The sequence below is a fragment of the Aquarana catesbeiana genome, linkage group LG03 (assembly GCF_042186555.1).
Source record: "Aquarana catesbeiana isolate 2022-GZ linkage group LG03, ASM4218655v1, whole genome shotgun sequence".
Lineage (NCBI taxonomy): Eukaryota > Metazoa > Chordata > Amphibia > Anura > Ranidae > Aquarana > Aquarana catesbeiana.
The window spans coordinates 62863230-62882162 of NC_133326.1; the positions used below are offsets into that span (position 1 = coordinate 62863230).

At 40.0% G+C, this 18933-nt stretch overlaps 1 protein-coding gene across 2 annotated transcripts in view; it reads left to right on the forward strand.

The window, feature by feature from the left end:
* LOC141131399 (transient receptor potential cation channel subfamily M member 7-like) overlaps window positions 1-18650 on the forward strand; it is a 202535-nt gene extending 183885 nt beyond the window's left edge. For both annotated transcript variants that reach the window (XM_073618613.1, XM_073618614.1), the window contains exons 31-39: window positions 7602-7630; window positions 7716-7766; window positions 7848-7913; window positions 10123-10406; window positions 12448-12530; window positions 13355-13560; window positions 13719-13770; window positions 15198-15304; window positions 17528-18650. In XM_073618613.1, coding sequence (XP_073474714.1) covers window positions 7602-7630; window positions 7716-7766; window positions 7848-7913; window positions 10123-10406; window positions 12448-12530; window positions 13355-13560; window positions 13719-13770; window positions 15198-15304; window positions 17528-17652 — 1003 coding nt within the window. In that variant the 3' untranslated portion in view covers window positions 17653-18650. The remainder of the gene's footprint in view (window positions 1-7601; window positions 7631-7715; window positions 7767-7847; window positions 7914-10122; window positions 10407-12447; window positions 12531-13354; window positions 13561-13718; window positions 13771-15197; window positions 15305-17527) is intronic.
* Window positions 18651-18933: the final 283 nt, after the last annotated feature.

The following is an 18933-nucleotide window of genomic DNA, read 5'->3' on the forward strand; positions in this document are numbered from 1 at the left end:
GCCGGGGTGGACGCACTAGCTCAGAGCTGGCGTTTCTCAAAGTGTTATGCTTTCCCCCCTCCCGTAATGATTCCAGCAGTTCTGAGAAAATTTCGGTCAGAAGACACAACCCTCATTCTGATCGCACCACACTGGCCAAGGAGGCCGTGGTTCTCCCTCTTGAAGAGTCTGACAGTGGAGCCTCCCTGGATTCTGCCTATCCGGGAGGATCTTCTCTCTCAGGGTCCAATCTGTTGCCCTCAGGTGGAGCGATGGAACCTCGCAGCGTGGCTACTGAGGAAGAATTGCTAAAGGGCAAAGGTTTCTCGGATCGGCTAGTGACAACTCTCCTAAATTGCAGGAAAAGAGAGACGCAAGCCATTTACCTAAAGGTGTGGAAACGCTTTAACAGTTGGTGCACAGAAAGCTCCTTCGATGTACGAAGTTCTGTAGCAGTATTAGAGTTTCTGCAGGCAGGAGCGGACAAAGGATTAGCCCTTAGCACCTTGAAAGGACAAGTATCGGCACTAAGCGTTTTCCTGGAAAAACCGCTAGCTATAGATCCTTGGGTAGCTAGGTTTTTTAGAGCTTTAGGCAGACAGAGGCCTGTTAAAAATTCCCCATTCCCAGTGTGGGATCTTTCCTTAGTTTTACAGTCTCTTACAGGGGATCCTTTTGAGCCATTGGAATCCTGTACCTTGAAGTTGATCACCCTCAAAACTGTGTTTTTGGTGGCGATCACCACAGCAAGGAGAGTAAGTGAACTCGAAGCCCTTTCTATTAGGGCGCCTTTTTTTCAGGTTTTTCCGGACCGTTTGATTTTTAAAACGGATCCGGCCTTTTTACCGAAAGTGGCCTCTAGTTTTCATAGGGGCCAGGAAATTATTTTACCTACCTTCTGTTCGAATCCTGTGAGGGAACAGGAGCATATTTTTCACAAACTGGACGTTAGAAGGTGCGTCCTTCAGTACTTAGATAGTACAAAACAGTTTAGGAAATCCGATTCTTTTTTTTGTATTGTTTTCAGGGGCTAGGAAAGGGTTCAAAGCCTCTAGACGATCAATAGCCAGATGGTTAAGGTTGGCCATTAGCCAGGCCTATGTAATCGGGGGTTTGGAGCCCCCGGAGGGTATTAAAGCACATTCCACCAGGGCAGTGGCAACTTCTCAAGCAGAGTGGGCTGGTGCTTCTCCGGAGCAGATCTGTAGAGCAGCAACGTGGTCCAGTTTTTCCACGTTTGTGAAGCATTACAGATTGGACCTGCTGTCAGCCAAAGACCAAGCCTTTGGGCGTAAGGTGCTGCAGGCAGTAGTCCCTCCCTAAGGTAAGGTGCTCGCTTATCCTCTCTATGGTGCTGTCCTGAAAGATGAATGGGGAAAAACGGAGTTACTTACCGGTAACATCCTTTTCCAGGAATCTTTCAGGACAGCACTAGTACCCACCCAGGTTTTTGATTATCTATGAGAACTCATCGCATGAGAACGTCAGGTAAGATAAAGATTTGTATGACGTATTCTTGTGTCTCCCCAGCTGGCCGGAGGAACTCGTGAAGAACTGAGGGGCCGTTGGGAGGATGAGATTTAAATATTGAATTGGAAGGCGGTGTTTCCTAAGAGGGGAGGAGCCGGTGTCTCTCTATGGTGCTGTCCTGAAAGATTCCTGGAAAAGGATGTTACCGGTAAGTAACTCCGTTTTTTTTTTTTTTATTATTAAATTTGCAAAGACCTCAAACAAACTTCTTTGACATTGTCATTATGGGGTATTGTTTGTTGAATTTTGAGGAGAATAGTGCATTTAATCCATTTTGAAATAAGACTGTAACATAACAATATGAAGAAAGTGAAGCGCTGTGAATACTTTCCGAATGCACTGTACACTGCAGCTCGGCTCTGTATCCAGAGCATGGAAATACCTGCAAATTACATTGTATGCCCAAATGCATCCCTGAGCATGAGTCCTAAAGTAGACAGTAACAAATGTGTGCTTTTTTTACATTTAACTGGAAAGTACTGAAGCAAAGATGAAAATACTATTTGCTGGCAGCATGTAGGATTGAGACTGCTGCTCTTACACAGGCCACCCTCACTCCAAAAACACTGCTGCAATCACCATCAAAGTTCATGAAGAAAGAGTGCAGTTGATTGGAGCAGTGTTTGTGGGGGCAGTAGTTTGCGTGCTACCAGAACAGGGTATTTTAAAGTTTTCTGCAGCATCTGACAGGTTAAAATAAATAAGTAAACGAGAAGCATATTGATATATATTTGCATTCTTTTGGGCTTACGGCTCCATTTACACTTGAACAACTCCAAAGGCATAGTACATGAACTACTTTGAAGTTGCTGCGATTTTAAGTCACACATATATGAATGGTTATACTAGGAAAACATGGGGTATGACTTGTCATGTGTCTTTGATGTCCAAGGTCGCATGACAAGTCGCACAAGTGTGAATGGGGTGTTAGACTTGCCTACTCAACTTTGGGTAATAATAGCTTAAAGAAACACTTTTTCTTGTCGATTAAAGGACACAGAAAATCTTAAAGTAAAGTGTAATGACTGCGCTTAGGACGATAGTAGGTATGCAGCCCCCCTAAGGAAACACCCCGGACGTGCTTCAAAACTGAATATGTATATAGATGGGGTAATGGCGCTCCCTAGGGCTTATTTGGGCGGGTGAGAAATAAGAAATGACTATAGTAATAAAGACCAGTACCCTGGCTCCAGGCCGGGTTAGCCCCCCGGAGTAAACAAGGTACCGTCCTACGCGTTTCGTCATAGACGTCCTCTCCTGGTGAAGAGGCTGTTATATATATATATATATATATATATATATATATGTGTATATATATATATGTGTGTGTGTGTATATATATATATATATGTGTGTGTGTATATATATATATATATATATATATATATATATATATATATATAATTTTTTTTTTTTTTTTTTTTTTATTATATTATTTTATGATTTCCCATCACTTTATATTTTTATTAAATTTGCATACTCACCTTTGCTGTACATCCCCTATAGGGAGTGTCGCTAGCTTACCACTGTCAGGTATCTTGTTTACTCCGGGGGGGGGGGGGTAACCCGGCCTGGAGCCAGGGTACTGGTCTTTATTACTACAGTCATTTCTTATTTCTCACCCGCCCAAATAAGCCCTAGGGAGCGCCATTACCCCAGCTATATACATATACAGAAAATATTAAACCTGTAGATTACACTGCTCTCTACAGGAGGATTGAACAATGGCTAACAAAAAAACCTGTAGGCAAGTTTTGTGTTACTGCTCTAGGAGGATGGACGCCTCTTACAAGCTGCTGCTTTAGAGATCTAACTTGTGATCTATTTTTTTTTTTGCAATCTTTTTGTCTTCAACCTGGACTCTACTGTAGACAGCTGCAGGTGTCTTCTCGCTGATTTGCACCTACCCGGCACAGTCATCCTCAGCTTTGAGGAGACCCCAGACATTGGGGTCTCCCTCATTTTTATGGGTCGCTTGGTTCCAGAGTTCTCCTGTTTCCCACTGACTTTTATGGTCACCTCCAGCTGCCCTAATGTGCAGTTTTAAACTTCTCTACCAATTACCCGTTAAATTGCCTTCATGGATTCAACATGTGATTCTAGATGCTAATACTAGAATGGGAGTGGAAAAGGAGGATGCACACAGTTGAGGTGCAGTCCTGCTGTGCCAGCTGCCCCCAGCATGCCATTCACTTACAGATATCTGCTTGCAGCACACATCTAAAAGTAGTGACATCTGTAACCTGGAATCATGATGCCTTCTGGTAATAGAATGTTTGCTCATCTGAGACCTTTATTGTGGCTGTGTCCTCTGCCCTTTGCCCAGAAGCTGCCAAATGTAGCCTTGGCAGCTTCTGAGCCATAGCAGACTGCAGAGACTGTCTGTCTGATTCTGAGTCACTCCTATCTCTAACTGAGCAGCTTTACCCAAAGGAGTCATAATACACTGCAGTTTCTTCCCAGATTGTTGTCTCTGTACCTGTTTAGTGAGAAGTTTGTTGCTACCATAGATTCAGCTATTTCTCTCCTTCAAGGACACTTCCATAATGGTGGAACATGCTTCTGCCTTCAGGTGCCCAACTTAAAACCAGCCTAAGGAGAAAACTGCTATGTAATCTTCATCCATTCCTACCAGGAGTTTCTCCCATTACTTCAGCACACCATTAGTTTCAACATTGAGGTCCCCCAAAGCCTGACAAGCCCTCTTTAGCTTAAAGGCGCTCAACCACTTTCCAGAATGCAGCTGTGTATGGTGACCTTTGCAAATGCTTGAACATCCTAGATTCCTTATGCTTGGGTGCACATGTTAAAAATTTTAGTTTTATTCAGTCTGACTTGCCGATCTCCATTGGGCACTCTCTGGTCTTCTGAACCAAAGCGGGTCAAAGCCCCAGTCCTTGTTGCATGAAGTTTTTAGGGGTTTTATGGCAAACTGTTCATTGTTCAGGAACCCAAAGAGGGCATTTGCCTCCTCTTGGACCTCAATACCCTTAATGTTTACATACACCTCCAAAAATTCCATACGAAATCAACCAGATCTGTCATTGCTCTCAATCGTCAGGAGGGCTTCCTGTGGATCTCCTAGTTTCCAAGATCAACAGCAAACAGGACAGGTTTGTGTTTAGGTTCACGGATCTGCTGGTGGAAGCAGCGTGTGCACTAGTGGTTCCTTGCTATCAGTACACTCTAATTCCTTTCTTTCCCTGAAGATTTTTTCCTAGTCTGCTCTGCAGGATCAAGATTAGGACATTTAGGTCCTTCTTCACCCGTATTGGCTCAGGTGGAAGTGGTACGCCAGCCTGGCAGGACCTCTTGCAGATGCGCTGCGGGCTTTGCCAAACCATCCAGATTTGCTGTCCCAAGGATGTATTTATCATCCTGCTTCTTGGTCAATGGCTTTTAACAGCTAAGGGACAGGGGCATCTCTGAATCTGTGATGCTAAAGACTAAGAAGTCCACTTCCTGCAAAGCCTATTATCGGACACAGTAGATGTACTTTGCTTGGTGTGAGAGACTGCACCACAGGTGTTTCTCCAAGAAATGGATCACCTTCCCTGGAGTTGGGTCCAGACCAACATTTTGCTCTTAGCATAATCAAGGGTCAAGTTTCTGCCCTTGCTGCTTTTGTCCAGAGGCCATTGGCTTCTCACTGTCTGATTAAAAAAAATTGTGGAAGGGGTCTCCTATGTGATTCGCACAGTCCAATCACTTCTAACTACTTGGGAACGTAGTTGGTTCAGATAGATAATCATTTTGGCTTATTTTCCCAGGGTTGAGGTTCCCCCGTTTCCATTGAAGGCTCACTCCACTAGGGCAATAAGCTCCTTGTTTTGGCATCAGTCCTGTTTCCCAGATTTGTAGGGCTGCCACCTAGTCTCTAAGTTGTGCTCTAAGTCCTACCAGATGGGGCGTTTCAGCCTCATTCTGATACCAGCTTTGGGCGTAAGATCCTTCAGGCAGATCTTTGTGTTGCAGTCCATCTCCTGTTCGTTGTTTTCCATTGTTCCTGTTAACTGCAGGTTACTGTGTTGCCCTCAGCTTAGACTGCTTTTGGATGTCCCGAAGGCTTAAGTTTTCCTGTGTCCCTAAATTGACTAAAAAGAAAACTTTTTTTTTTTTTACTAATTGTAAAATAATTTTTCATGAAGTCCGCTGAGGTACAGTGGTCCCACCCCTCTGTGTTAACAATCATGCTCCTGGTTTTGTATTGCCAGGAAATGGAGGCATGCAAATAGCGGGAGAGGAGTTATACCCTTGGCTGGGCTACATGTTTTTCTGTGTGTCCAATCTTTCTGTAGGTGGCAGTATAAAGCAGAGGATTAAGATTTCCTATGTCCTTTAATGGACACTAAGTGAAGAATTTTACAGTGTAAAAATCCTAGTTTGTTTTTCTATTGACTAGTTATGTGCAAGATAGATGGAGAGAAATTGAGATTTAGAGAGAGAGAGAGAGATACAGGTGCATCTCAAAAAATTTGAATATCATTAAAAAGTTAATTTATTTCAGTAATTAAATTCAAAAATAAAACTATTATATAGTATATTATATAGATTCATTGAACACAGAGTGATATAGTTCAGGCATTTCTTTCTTTTAATTTTGATGATAATGGCTCTCATGTAGCTCAGAAAATTTGAATATTGTGAAAATGTTCAATATTGTAGACTCATGGTGTCACACTCTCTAATAAGATAATTACCTGAAAACACCTGTAAAGGTTTCCTGGGCCTTAAAATGGTCTCTCAGTCTGGTTCAATAGGTTACATAATCATGGGGAAGACTGCTGACTTGACAGTTGTCCAGAAGAATCATTGACACCCTCCACAAGGAGGGTGAGTCACAAAAGTCATTGCTAAAGAAGCTGGCTGTTCAGAGTGCTGTTTTCAAGCATATAAATGGAAAGTTGAGTATAAAGAAAAAGTGTACACAAGCAATGGGGATAACCACAGCCTTGAGAGGATTGTGAAGAAAAGGCAGTTCAAGAATTTGCGGGAGATTCACAAGGAGTGGACTACGGCTGGTGTCAGTGCTTCAAGAGCCACATAGACGTATCCAGGAGGACATGGGCTACTGTCACATTCCTTGTGTCAAGCCACTTCTGAACCAGAGACCACGTCTGAAGCGTCTTACCTGGGCTAAGGAGAAAAAGGACTGGACTGTTGCTCAGTGGTCCAAGGTCCTCTTTTCGGATGAAAGTAAATTTTGATTTCATTTGGAAATCAAGGTCCCAGAGTCTGGAGGAAGAGTGCAGAGGTACATAATCCAAGTTGCATAAGGTCGAATGTGAAGTTTCCACAGTCAGTGATGATTTGGAGAGCCATGTCATCTGCTGGTGTTGGTCCACTGTGTTTTATCAAGTCCAAAGTCAGCACAGCCCTCTACCAGGAAATTCTAGAGAACTTCATGCTTCCCTCTGCTGACCAGATTTATGGAGATGCTGACTTCATTTTCCAGCAGGACTCGGCACGTGCCCACACTGCCAAAAGTACCAATACCTGGTTTAATGATCATGGTATCACTGTGCTTGATTGGCCAGCAATCTCGCCTGACCTGAACCCCATAGAGAATCTGTGGGGTATTGTCGGGAGGAATATGAGAGACACCAGACCCAACAATGCAGACGAGCTGAAGGCCAATATCAAAGCAACCTGGGCTTCCATAACCCCTCAGACATACCGCGCCGCATTGATGCAGTTATTCATGCAAAAGAAGCCCCAACCATGTATGGAGTGCATATTATACTGCACATGGACATGCTTTTCAGTAAGCCTGTATTTAAATTCCTTTTTTATTGGTCTTATGTTATAATCTAATTTTCTGAGATACTGAATTTTGGGTTTTCACTAGCTGTAAGCAATAATCGTCAAAATTAAAAGAAAAAAAATGCTTGAAATATATCACTCTGTGTGTAATGAATCTATATAATATGAGTTTCACTTTTTGAATTGAATTGCTGAAATAAATTAACGTTTTGATGATAGTCAAATTTTTGGAGATGCACCTGTAGATATATATCTATATAGATAAATATATCTATTCCTATATATAGAGATATAGATATATCATTTTTTTATTTTATTTTTTATTTTAGGCCTACATCCGAGGAGGATGCTTTGAATGGTGAGTTTCTTTGGGAACAGTTATCAGTCTGTATTGTTTTCATCTTGTGCTACAAAAAAAAACTTTTTTTTTTTTTTCTTTTTAGGCATTGGCTCTCCTTTCAAGCCCATTTCAGACATCAATTATTGTTATTCAGGTTGGTTATCTGATAGTGTAAAAGAACTTTAAGGAAAGACTATTTGCTTGTTGAGTGTTAACAATTCCTCCTCTGTTTTAGCTGTTGAAAGAAACAATCTGATGAGACTATCACAGAGTATTCCTTTCACCCCTGTGCCTCTGAAAGGTGAATTTGCATTTATTGTTTATTACTCCTAAGCAGCTGAAGTAGCTGTGGTTCAGAATATGATCTTAATTTGTTTTAGTTGCTTCTTGTAGCTAAATTATTTGTGTATAAACTCTTGAACAGTTTATTCTATACAACCTTTTTTTCCTTCAAGCTACACCACCCATTGCAGAGTGGTGGGAAGATCATGACAGTTGTTTGTAGTATTGCTTTATCTCAACCTATAGGCCACATATGACAATGTTGCTGTAAAAGTTGCAGATGCAAATGGAACACACTATTATTACTTTTTCCAGTTAATCTAAAGTTAGGATTCAGAGTGGGCATAACTTGCATGTAACCATACACAAAATGTGTGATGTATCAAATGCCTGCAACTGATCAGTATTCCTGATTTAAAGCAAAAACATTTTTTGTACTTGTTTTGATGGACAAGATTTCCCCTCATTTGATGTCCCTGTAAAGGGAACTGATGGGAAATCATTCCAATGGAGACAGAGGCAGCAACAAAACTTTTTCTTTTTTTTACTGACGAAGGAGGCACATTCAAATTTCTGTATGATTGACCCCTCATTCCTGCTGTTACAATAGTTTGTTTTTTTACTGGACATTTTACACCGGTTAGCACATAAAAACTGGTAAAGGAACAGTTGCATGCAATGCTGAGTCATAATCAAAAATATCACCTACATCTGCAGCAGGATTTAACATTTGTTTGAAATAATTTCCTGGTTTAAAGGTACATTTAAAAAAATAAATAATAAACATGTCTATGCTTACCTACTTTGTACAATGGAATCGCACAGAGCGGACGGGAGCCTCCTCTTTTCGAGTCCCTCACCGCCGCTCCTGGCTCCTCCTCTCTGGTCAGTGCCCACGTGGGAAGCCATTTCCTATGGGGGCACTCGAGCATACTCACACCTGTGTCCCTCACCCCCGCTTCCTCATCACTGGCTTTGATTGACAGCACTGGGAGCCAATGGCTCCCGGTGCCCCAGCAAAGCCAGCGAGACCCAGAAGTGAGGGGAGAAAAGATCTGCAGGGGGCTCAGGGGGCGATGCGGACACCTAAACATTTTTTACCTTATTGAAAGGCATGCTTTAAGGTAAAAGATGTTTAGACTTTACACCCCCTTTAAAGAGTCTCTCTGCTGACTGGTGTGGAGAACAAGCATACCGGTAGCAGCTCTTATCCTTGGCTTTGCTGTAATGTTGGGACATGCTGATTGGGAAAGCTTCAGCACCTCTCATAGCACTGTCCTCCACCTTTACCTTCCACACATTCCTTTTAGCCAGTGAAGCAGCCCATAGTTATGGGCAAATAAGACTTTTCATGGAGGTGAAGCGGTAATGATGGGAATGGTTCCTTCTAGCTCCCAACCATCTACACATGGTGTTCCCTGAAGGGCAGTTATGTCAAAGTGTTAATAAGGAGTAATCAAAGTAATTTGGTAAGTGGTGTTCAATCCACCTCGGTCTAATTTCTGCACTCAGTACAGCTACAGTGAATTTAAAGGGTAACTCCACTTTCGTGGGAAAAAAAAATTGGCAAATAAAAAAAAAATTTTGCATATACAGATGCGACACAAGTCATATTGTAATTGAACGTTATAAAAAAAATACCTTTCCTTTTCAATCTGCAGCTCTGTAATTTTCTGTAAAATGCAAAGCAATATGGCTAGCTGGAGGTGTCCTGTACACAGACTTTGTACAGAACGCCCCTCCACCCCACCCCCGATATGTCATATCCTGCTTGTGTAATTGACTTACTGATTTTCTCAGAAGTCTGCACAAAGATACAAATTCGATTTTCAGCATCCTCTGCAACAAAAATTGTATTTTTTGGTAAGATTCTCCCAAAAGAAAATTGCATCTAAATGGATGCAGACCCTACAATTTTCCTCATTCGAGCCCTGCAGGTTCAGCAGCTAATTGATCATTATAAAACCACTCCCATACAGATTGGACACAAACAAACCTATTTTTTCAGAATAACAAAAGGTAGGGATCTGCAATACAGTTTGTTAAAATCCTTGCAATGTATATAGATCACCCAGAGGGGAATTTTTTTTTTCTCAACAAAAGTGGACTTGCTTATTAAGCATTTTGGCAGGAGATGAACCAACTCTTTCTGTGTTTGTTCGAATGACAGGATCATATAATGTGTCCTGTTTGATCAGATTAGTTTTTAGTCAATATGTATTTTGCAGGTGAATTGGTCACTGTGTATCGCTTAGATGAAAGCTCTCCAAACATCCTGAACAACAGCATGTCATCCTGGTCACAGAGAGGGCTGTGTGCTAAAATTGAGTTTCTGAGTAAAGAACAGATGGGAGGCGGATTAAGGCGAGCTGTGAAAGTGGCCTGTACCTGGTCTGAGAATGACATCCTAAAGGCTGGACATTTCTATATCATCAAGTCATTTCTACCTGAGGTGGTCAATACCTGGTTAGGGGTGTACAAAGAAGATACTGTCCTTCATCTCTGCCTTAAAGTAAGTGTCTGTATATCCTTTGGTTTATTAGTGAGGGAAAAGAGCAATGAAATAGTCTTTTAAAAAGTACTCTTCAATTTGGATTTTCTTGCTGTTTTTTCTATGATGACATTAACTGCTAATATTATACCATCCGGAGAACCAAATTGTAGATATTTACTTCAATAAAGTGGCACTTGAATCTGTCTTGAATATTAAAGACCATCTGTGGGCAAAACTATAATCCATTAAAGCCTAAGTGTGGGTAAAAAAATAAAATAAAATCAGCACTAGGGACAGAACTTATGTCTCTTGTGCTGATTCTGCTTTGAGTTGAAATCATCTTCTGCCTCTACCCTCTTAGCTCTCACCCCCACCACTGCAATCCTCCTGAGTGAGTTAATACAACTAAGGGGCTGTCTCAGAGAGATTGACAATGCCTGCCCTTTTTTCCCAGCTGCACCATTCCTGGAAGCTGTACTACAACATCTATGCATTAAACACGATGTTCAGTATGAACGGAGGACAGGTGGATGATAGCTCATCCCTCTCCAGCCATAGATCCTGTTTCATTGAAGCTGTAGCACCGTTTCTATGAATGACAAAGCTGGGAAGAAAGGGTTGGCATAGTTAAGCTTTCTTAATCTCTTGATAAGAGCCTGCAACAGCTCCTTAGTTTTTTTTTATCCCCTGCTGCACTGGAAGATTGTGGGGGGTTGGTCAAACAAGGATGGAGGAAGGTTTCAACAAAGAAGAATCAGCACAGGAGACATATCCTACTGACTGTACGTTATGTCCCTTGTGCTAATTTTTCAGTTTCTTTATTTGAGCTACCCTTGGGCTTTAAGCTGTGGTGGTGTGGGGTTTTTTTTTTTTTTTAATACTTTGGGAAGCATTTTATACTCCCCCCCCCCCCCCCCCCCCCCAAAGTTACTTATGTGTTCCTTTATTGGTGCCATGTCTAGTAGTAAGGGGAACCTGCAATCTAGCATTGCAGATGTGCCAATGCTGGCTGATCCATATCATCTCTCAGATTCTGAGAGGAGCCTGTGGCTGGACAGCCAAAGGGAAACATCCATGTCACGCTGATAGTGACATTGTTATCCAGAATAGGACTCCCCATCTGTGCACAAAAAAGAAGACTCCGCAATCATAATGTCAAATGACCATGGATTTAGGGGACTAAAAGGAGCATTTTAGGCTGATTTTTTTTTTTTTTTAATTTATTTTTTTTTTTTTTTATGCCAAGGATTGTTTAGAAGGAGTGGGACACCTAGAGAGTAGCTGCAAACATTTACTAACATTTGTAAACGTTTTAGGAGATTGTCAGCAATGTAGAATTTTAAAATAACTGGAATAGTGATTTTTTTTTTTTTGATGCAGTTGTGTCTTGCTAAACTGTTATTTCTGCAAAGTATAATTATAGATTCTGTAAAGCCACTTTCAGTCTGATATCATATCACAGCTTGATCCCATATAACAGTAGGTTACGAGTACAGGTCTAGGTGCTGTCATTTTTTTTTTTAAGTTCCTTTACAGGAATGGGTATTTTTTTTTTTCAGTGCAGGTCTACAGGTCAGGTCCAACTTAATTAAAAACCATAGACTCCCTGGGACCAGCTAAGCTTTCTCAGCCGTCATCTAGCAGGAATGCTTGAGTACATTCTCTGATATACAGATGGCCACTAGACGGAGCATTAATATATCTGCACTTAAAATGAAGTTATTAAACTATGAAATAACAGATATAAAAGCATACAAGTGACTTCAAAATCACTTTCTGGTAAATATTACAGTAACGTGCAGGGCCCTCTGATTCCTGTATTGAATTGTATTGTAACTACTTTTTGCCCTCACGTTGTAAAGCGCTGTGCAAACTGTTGCCGCTATATAAACCCTGTGTAATAATAATAATAATCAGTTTTTACCTCCAGATAGATAATTGCGTACTGAATAGTTGCTCTTTATCTTGCAGATATTGGCAACCTAAAACTGCATGTTTTAAGGTGTTAGATTTTGTGCATGGTATCTGATTCTCTTCTATATGATTTCTATAAATCTAGGAAATACAGCAACAGAGGGCGGCACAGAAAATGACATTTGCTTTTAATGCAATGAAGCCAAAATCTATCCCGTACTCTCCAAGGTACTCAATTTATTTTCTGTTTACTGAATGTAAATCAGCATTTTGCCTGAAAGATAAATGTGTGTTTTGAACATGAATAGAAATAAATCCTATAATTGTCAAGATTACATCACGGCTGACGGATGCCAACGTGTCTTCCTAATTCTGCATAGTTACTTTATTGCATATAGTTGTATAAGTTGTTAATGCACATAACACAGCTGTGTATGTAAATCTATAGCACTTATATTCTTACACAACAGGGAAGTAAAAGCTGGGATTTGTAATAGCTCTGTAATTTGAAAGACTCTCATTTTGCAGCATTGGTTCCTTAGAACTGTAATTTTACATATCCAGTATTGTGCAAGGCAGAGGTCAAGTTTGGCAACAGCATTCACAACCTCTGGAGGCTGTTTTTACATTATTAAAAATGGAGTCTTGGTCACTTGACTTTGACATTTTTTTCCTTTGTGGCCTCTTTTTCCCCTCTATTCATGGAAAAGAATGGGGCTTTGGAATCCTAAAACGTTATTCTTTAAGAACGTGATGTTACTTTAAAAACAAGCCTCTAATTGTCACTGTGGGGTTTTTTCTTTCTCTTTTTGGCATTACAGTATCCTTGTGCATTCACAAACTGTAAATAAATCTTAATATTGTAGACCTTAGTTGCATTATGCTCCTAAAGTTTTTTTTATTCTTGTTTTGTTTTTTTCCCCCTTCTTTTTATATGTAATATAACTGAGTGTATGAGAACTTTTCTTTTATGATTTGTTGGTGTGGTAACATAAACATCTTTAAAAAAATGTGGCATTAACTACAGAAATCTGTGTGTGTGTCTTTTACAGATTTCTTGAAGTGTTCCTACTATTCTGCCATTCAGCTGGGCAGTGGTTTGCCATAGAGGAGTGTATGAACGGAGAATTCCGCAAATATAACAACAACAATGGAGATGAGATTGTCCCAACAAATATGCTGGAGGAAACCATGTTGGCTTTTAGTCACTGGACATTTGAATATACAAGAGGAGAGCTTTTAGTTCTAGATTTACAAGGTGATCATCTATCCGGTTCTTGTTTTTTTTTTTTTTTTTTGTTATTTTGTTTTTTCCTTATCTGGGTGCCATTGCTGTGTATGTTTTTTCAAATATGTGTACAGCTAAATGTAGGTACAGTTTCTAATAGGCCTAACACTTGTGTGTGTTTTTTTGAGGTGTTGGAGAGAATTTAACTGACCCATCAGTCATCAAATCTGGTGAAAAAAGGCAAGTTGCACCCATTTGTTATTTTAAATTATATTTTTAAACTTTTCCGTGTTAGCCATAAAATTTTATTTAACAGAAATTTCTATTAGAATGTTACAGTACTTTGCTGTAAATAGTTTTTGTTCAGCAGTCTACAGTACAGAGCAGATATTGTTTGTATCATAATTAGTGGTTAAAATTTTAATATGGTAATCTTGATGGTTTAGTGATGATCATTTATCCCTTGCATTACCTGGGTCCTTGGTTCAAATCCCAACCAGGACACCATCTGCATGGAGTGTTTATGTTCTCCCTGTAGTTGCATGGGATGGCTCTGGGTATGCTGGCCCCATCACACACTCCAAAGTTAATCCTGGTTATTTCATTGTCACTTGTCTCAATTGGCCAGAGACTGATGTGAATCTACAATATGTTAATTGCTGCATACATTGCCAGCGCTTTATAAATACACGTATAAGTGTATCACGGTTGTACATGCAAATGGTTATCAAAGCATTAAGTTCACCACAATTGTTCCTGCATCAAGTGACCGGTAATGCCAATGTGGCTTCAGTTCATCTATATGGCTTTTTTCAAACAGTTAAACTTATTGGAGGTAGTAAAGACAGCTTAGCTAACTCAAGGTGATTAAAATTGCTTATGTGCTTACACCTTGTGCTTATGTCTATTACTCCTTGAAATTTAGAAGAAGGAAATCATTGCTCTGGAAATGGATTGTTAAAACATTAAAATAGGACCTTAGAAATCTAGTTATAATGGTATGATCTGATCTCTGAGCAGTCTTATCCCTATTCTTCAAAAGATCATTTTATTAAAATGCATGCTTTTGCTGCCTGTGTCCCTGTTAATGGTGTATAGCAATGGAAGAGCAGCCATAATAGCTTGATTAAAATACTCATTGACCCCAACATTTATATTTGCCCAAAAGCTTGTGGGCTCAATTTTGTCCACTGCTGCCCATATACATTGCAATTGTAGAACAGAAGTCTGCCAGTTCAGGGAGTGACGATCCTCTCATGTTAATACCTTTAGGGGAAACTTGTCTTCCTGGGTTTCTAGAGAGCTGAAATATGAGGCATCTTAGAACATCGGTCCCATTAATCAACGAGTGGTAGGTTTTTAGACAATCCTTGGAACAGATGCCCTTTAAACTCATTGTTACACCGACTTGCCTATCTTGACCAAAGCACTTAGTTTGTTTTGCTTAAGAAGTGAATCCTGGTTATGTTGCTTGTATTCTGGCATGTGATGAGAACCAGTGGACTATTATGGCTACTTCAATCGCTATGTTTCCTTTCATCTGTAATCAGGCAATACAGTTAATAATTGCATACTTCTAATCTAATATATTTAGAATTTAAAAGTCCTAGCATATCTTAGCTACTGCAACAGGCATCAGAATTTGTTAAGCCTCTGTCTTTCTGTAGGTCATCTGACATGGTATTTGGACCAGCAAATTTAGGAGATGATGCCATTAAGAATTTTCGTGCTAAGCACCACTGTAATTCCTGTTGTAGAAAGCTTAAGCTCCCAGGTAAGTACATATGTATTAGTCATAACCTGTCACCGAACACTATGGGGGAAATTAATTTATACCTCTTGTTAATGTGCTGTGTCAAGTTCATGAAGTATCTGCAACACTTTTGGTTCTGACAACAACTCCTGCGCCAAGTTTGGGTAGTTCTAAAGCACACCACTTTTACAGTATGGTACAATAAATCTACCAAATAGAAAATAAATATTGATCATTTCATATCTTATGAAAGTGAAGCTAATTAAGGCCATCTTATAGTGTAAAGAAACAGATTTTACAGGTGTCTCACATGCATTCTAAAAGTGGCGTGGATAGATCTCTATATGCAGCTGTCTGAATCCACAGATCCTCCGCACTACATTTGGAGGCCATATCTGGATCCCCTCAGTGTACCTTCAGCACTGAGTTCTACTTTTGGTGTTTTTCCAGACCTGAATGTACTGATTGCTCACAAAGGGCTTTCTGGGTCGAGAGCTGTGGCAGAGCCCTAGGGGTGATGCTCTTAAGACTCACTTTCTGACCAGGCCGAGTGCTGACCTCATCCACTGGGTAGAATGTCATGTGTGCTATGCTCTTCCCCACCAATCGGCCTAGGGAAAGCAAAAATTCCCACCGCTGCTCCTAGCTGCAAGCAACCTAATGGATCTATCCTATATATATGTGCTGCCTTCCTATAGTGACTTGGTCATTTTCAGCTGTCTAAACCCCCTCCTACTACCAGCAGCCAATTTGTTAGAATGAATGACTTGGCCTTGTACCATGAGCTACATTACCATCTGCTTTGCGGTGCAGCACTCTGAATCATACTTATTTGGAGGAAAAGTCCTGCTGCCCCGTGTGCCTCCAGCTTTTGATTCACAAACTGTTTTTAGTGCTGCCTGAGGTGTACTTCCAAAAGCCAATGGCTGAGAGCCCTGGGGGGGGGGGGGGAATTGTTGTACTAACATCATATAGTTAGTACAGCGGCTCCTCCAAGACTGTCAGTTTTTTCTCCTTCAGCCCTGCTAGGTTGAACAAAAAAAGATTATTAGCGTGTACCAGGCTTTAAAGAGACATAGAAGCTATTCTTGACCTAGTCCACACTATCTTAAAACTTTGGAATGGGTCTGGGGATTCTATCAGTATCGTTTCCATTCTAGGGTCTTTCAAGGTTCCTAAGACTTTTCTGGTGCACCCAGTGTTATTATTTTTATTATTATACATGATTTATATAGCGTCAACAGTTTGTGCAGCGATTTACAACATGAGGGCAGACAGTACAGATACAATACAGGAAGAATTAAAGGGCCCTGCAGTGTTTCTCTTTGTCCATTATAGAGACCAGAGTTCATTCCTCCCAAGCAGTTCCATGACCGAAGCAGTGGTTTCTCTGGTGGCTCCATAGGCTCAGTATAGCCTGATTTATACTTTTCTCCCATAAAAAATGTTTTCCTCATCTGCTCCGCATAAATGGTATGGTTGCATTCTAGTGATCCTCATAGTTCAAGAGTGGCCCTGGCGAATAGGGCACACCAACCTGTTTAAACTCCTAAAAGATTTTCCATGGGCTTGTTTAGATCATCCAAATCGTCTGTCCCAAGGACCAGTTTGCCATCTTGCTTCGCGGTCGCTGATCTCTTTTCATTGCCTGAAGGTAGTTTGGGCTGTAGGTTTACTTCACAGACACAGCTTCCATTAGTAAGATTGATTTCTTTGTCATCCCTGATGGTCCCTGTAAAGGAATACCATCTTCTCGTACCACCATTTCTTGATGACTTTGATCATAGTTCAAGCTTATGGACTTAAGAACTGGGTTCCACCCTTTTTTGACAAGGCACACACTACCAGATCTGTGAATGCTTCTTGGGCATTTCAGCATCAGTGCGTTTCCCAGTTTTCCAAGTTTGCCACCTGGTCTTCTGTTCTCACGTTCTCTGGGTTCTGCCAGCTAGCTGTTCAGGTATTTGAAAAACCGCTGCGCAAATACTTTGACATATAAAATTGCCATTTTATTCCCTAGGGTCTCTGCTAAAAAAAAAGAAAATTTATAATGTTTGGTGGTTAGAAGTAATTTTTCTAGCGAAAAATATGGATTTAAACTTTTTAAACGAAAAGTGACATGAAAAGCCTGGTCTTAAAGTAGTTATAGATCTCAGCAATGAAAATACACTAGTACTATGTCAATTAGATGAGGCTTATTGTGATTTTGGTTGCAGATAAAAAATTTTCGTTTGTTTTTTTAAGATTTGAAAAGGAACGATTACACACCCGATAAAGTCATATTCCCTCAGGAGGAACATACAGAGTCATCGACCGATCCTGACGATTCCACCAAAGAATCAAAACATTCTATTCGTTTGATGCTGTAACTTGGAAATTACAAACTGATGACAAGTCTCACATCCTGGCTCTAAGAGATGGAGTTGGATTTTGCACATATGTGCGTGCTGCTAGAAGTCTTTTGTTTTTATTTTTTAGCATTTTTTAAAAATATATGTATTTTATAAAAGGACTTTTAAAGTTTCTGCCTCTGCTGGTGGCCCAGATGTAGGCAGCCCATCAGCCCAGTCTGCCTGCAGATCATGATCATAGGCTGGGATGATGCTGTGCTCCTACACCTGAGCTGAGCCATACAGGAGGTGATCTGCCTGTGGTTACATAACAGAGCAGTCTTCATTCTGCAAGACCTTCTTGTAGAGATTATGAAATCTATTCAAACTTGACTTTTAGCTGTGTATAACCGCTATCTTTTATACATTTAAATTTTACTCATTCTTTAGTAAAGCCATGATCAGCAGACAACTGTTGTAATATATAAAAAGGGGAAAGTGTCCCTTCAAGTTGCCTTGTAAAGAGAAGTGCTTTTTATCTTGTAAGTCATGCGTGCTTCAGAAGTTTTATCTTCCAAAGACCTCAACTGTACAACATGTATATCAAACGAGAATGTACACAGTCTCTTATGGTTTTTATTGATGTATTTAAACCCCTGTACAAAGATCATTGTTGTTATGTGGTACCTGTTTATTGAATTACTAAATTGTAAATTATGGGACACTGCAATGCTTAGGCAATGAATTATAACTTAATTATTCCTGATGTTGAGAGAGCATTTATGTCCAGAGACCTTCTTTTTTTTTTTTTTTTTTTTATAGAGGTACTAAAATGCAGGTTTAACCTGCAGAACCTATATGAAGCTCTATACATTTTAAATCTGTAGTGTATCTTATAGATACAATACTTATCAAGGCACGAACAAATTATCTGTTAAAATTATTTTATGTTGCTGGGGAAAGATGAAATATACTGTATACCTTTTTATATATCATATAAATCTTTAAAAAAATGAAATAAATTTATTCTTCACAAAGTTTTGTACAATGCTATTTTGTTATTTATACACATCCAGCAAGTATTTAATTATTGTGACCATTCTAAATGTAACTATATATAGAATTACCATGCTAATCATTATTTCTGAACAAGTATCAGCTGCTGTGCTAAGAAGATCGCAAAAACATGAAACAAAATATAAACACCAAACTAAAGATAACTAACTAAAAAAATGAAATAATGAACTTGCAGTTAATTTTTATAATGCTGAACATTATGTGCCCTTAGTCACTTTTAAAGTAATGCGGTATTTGATTACT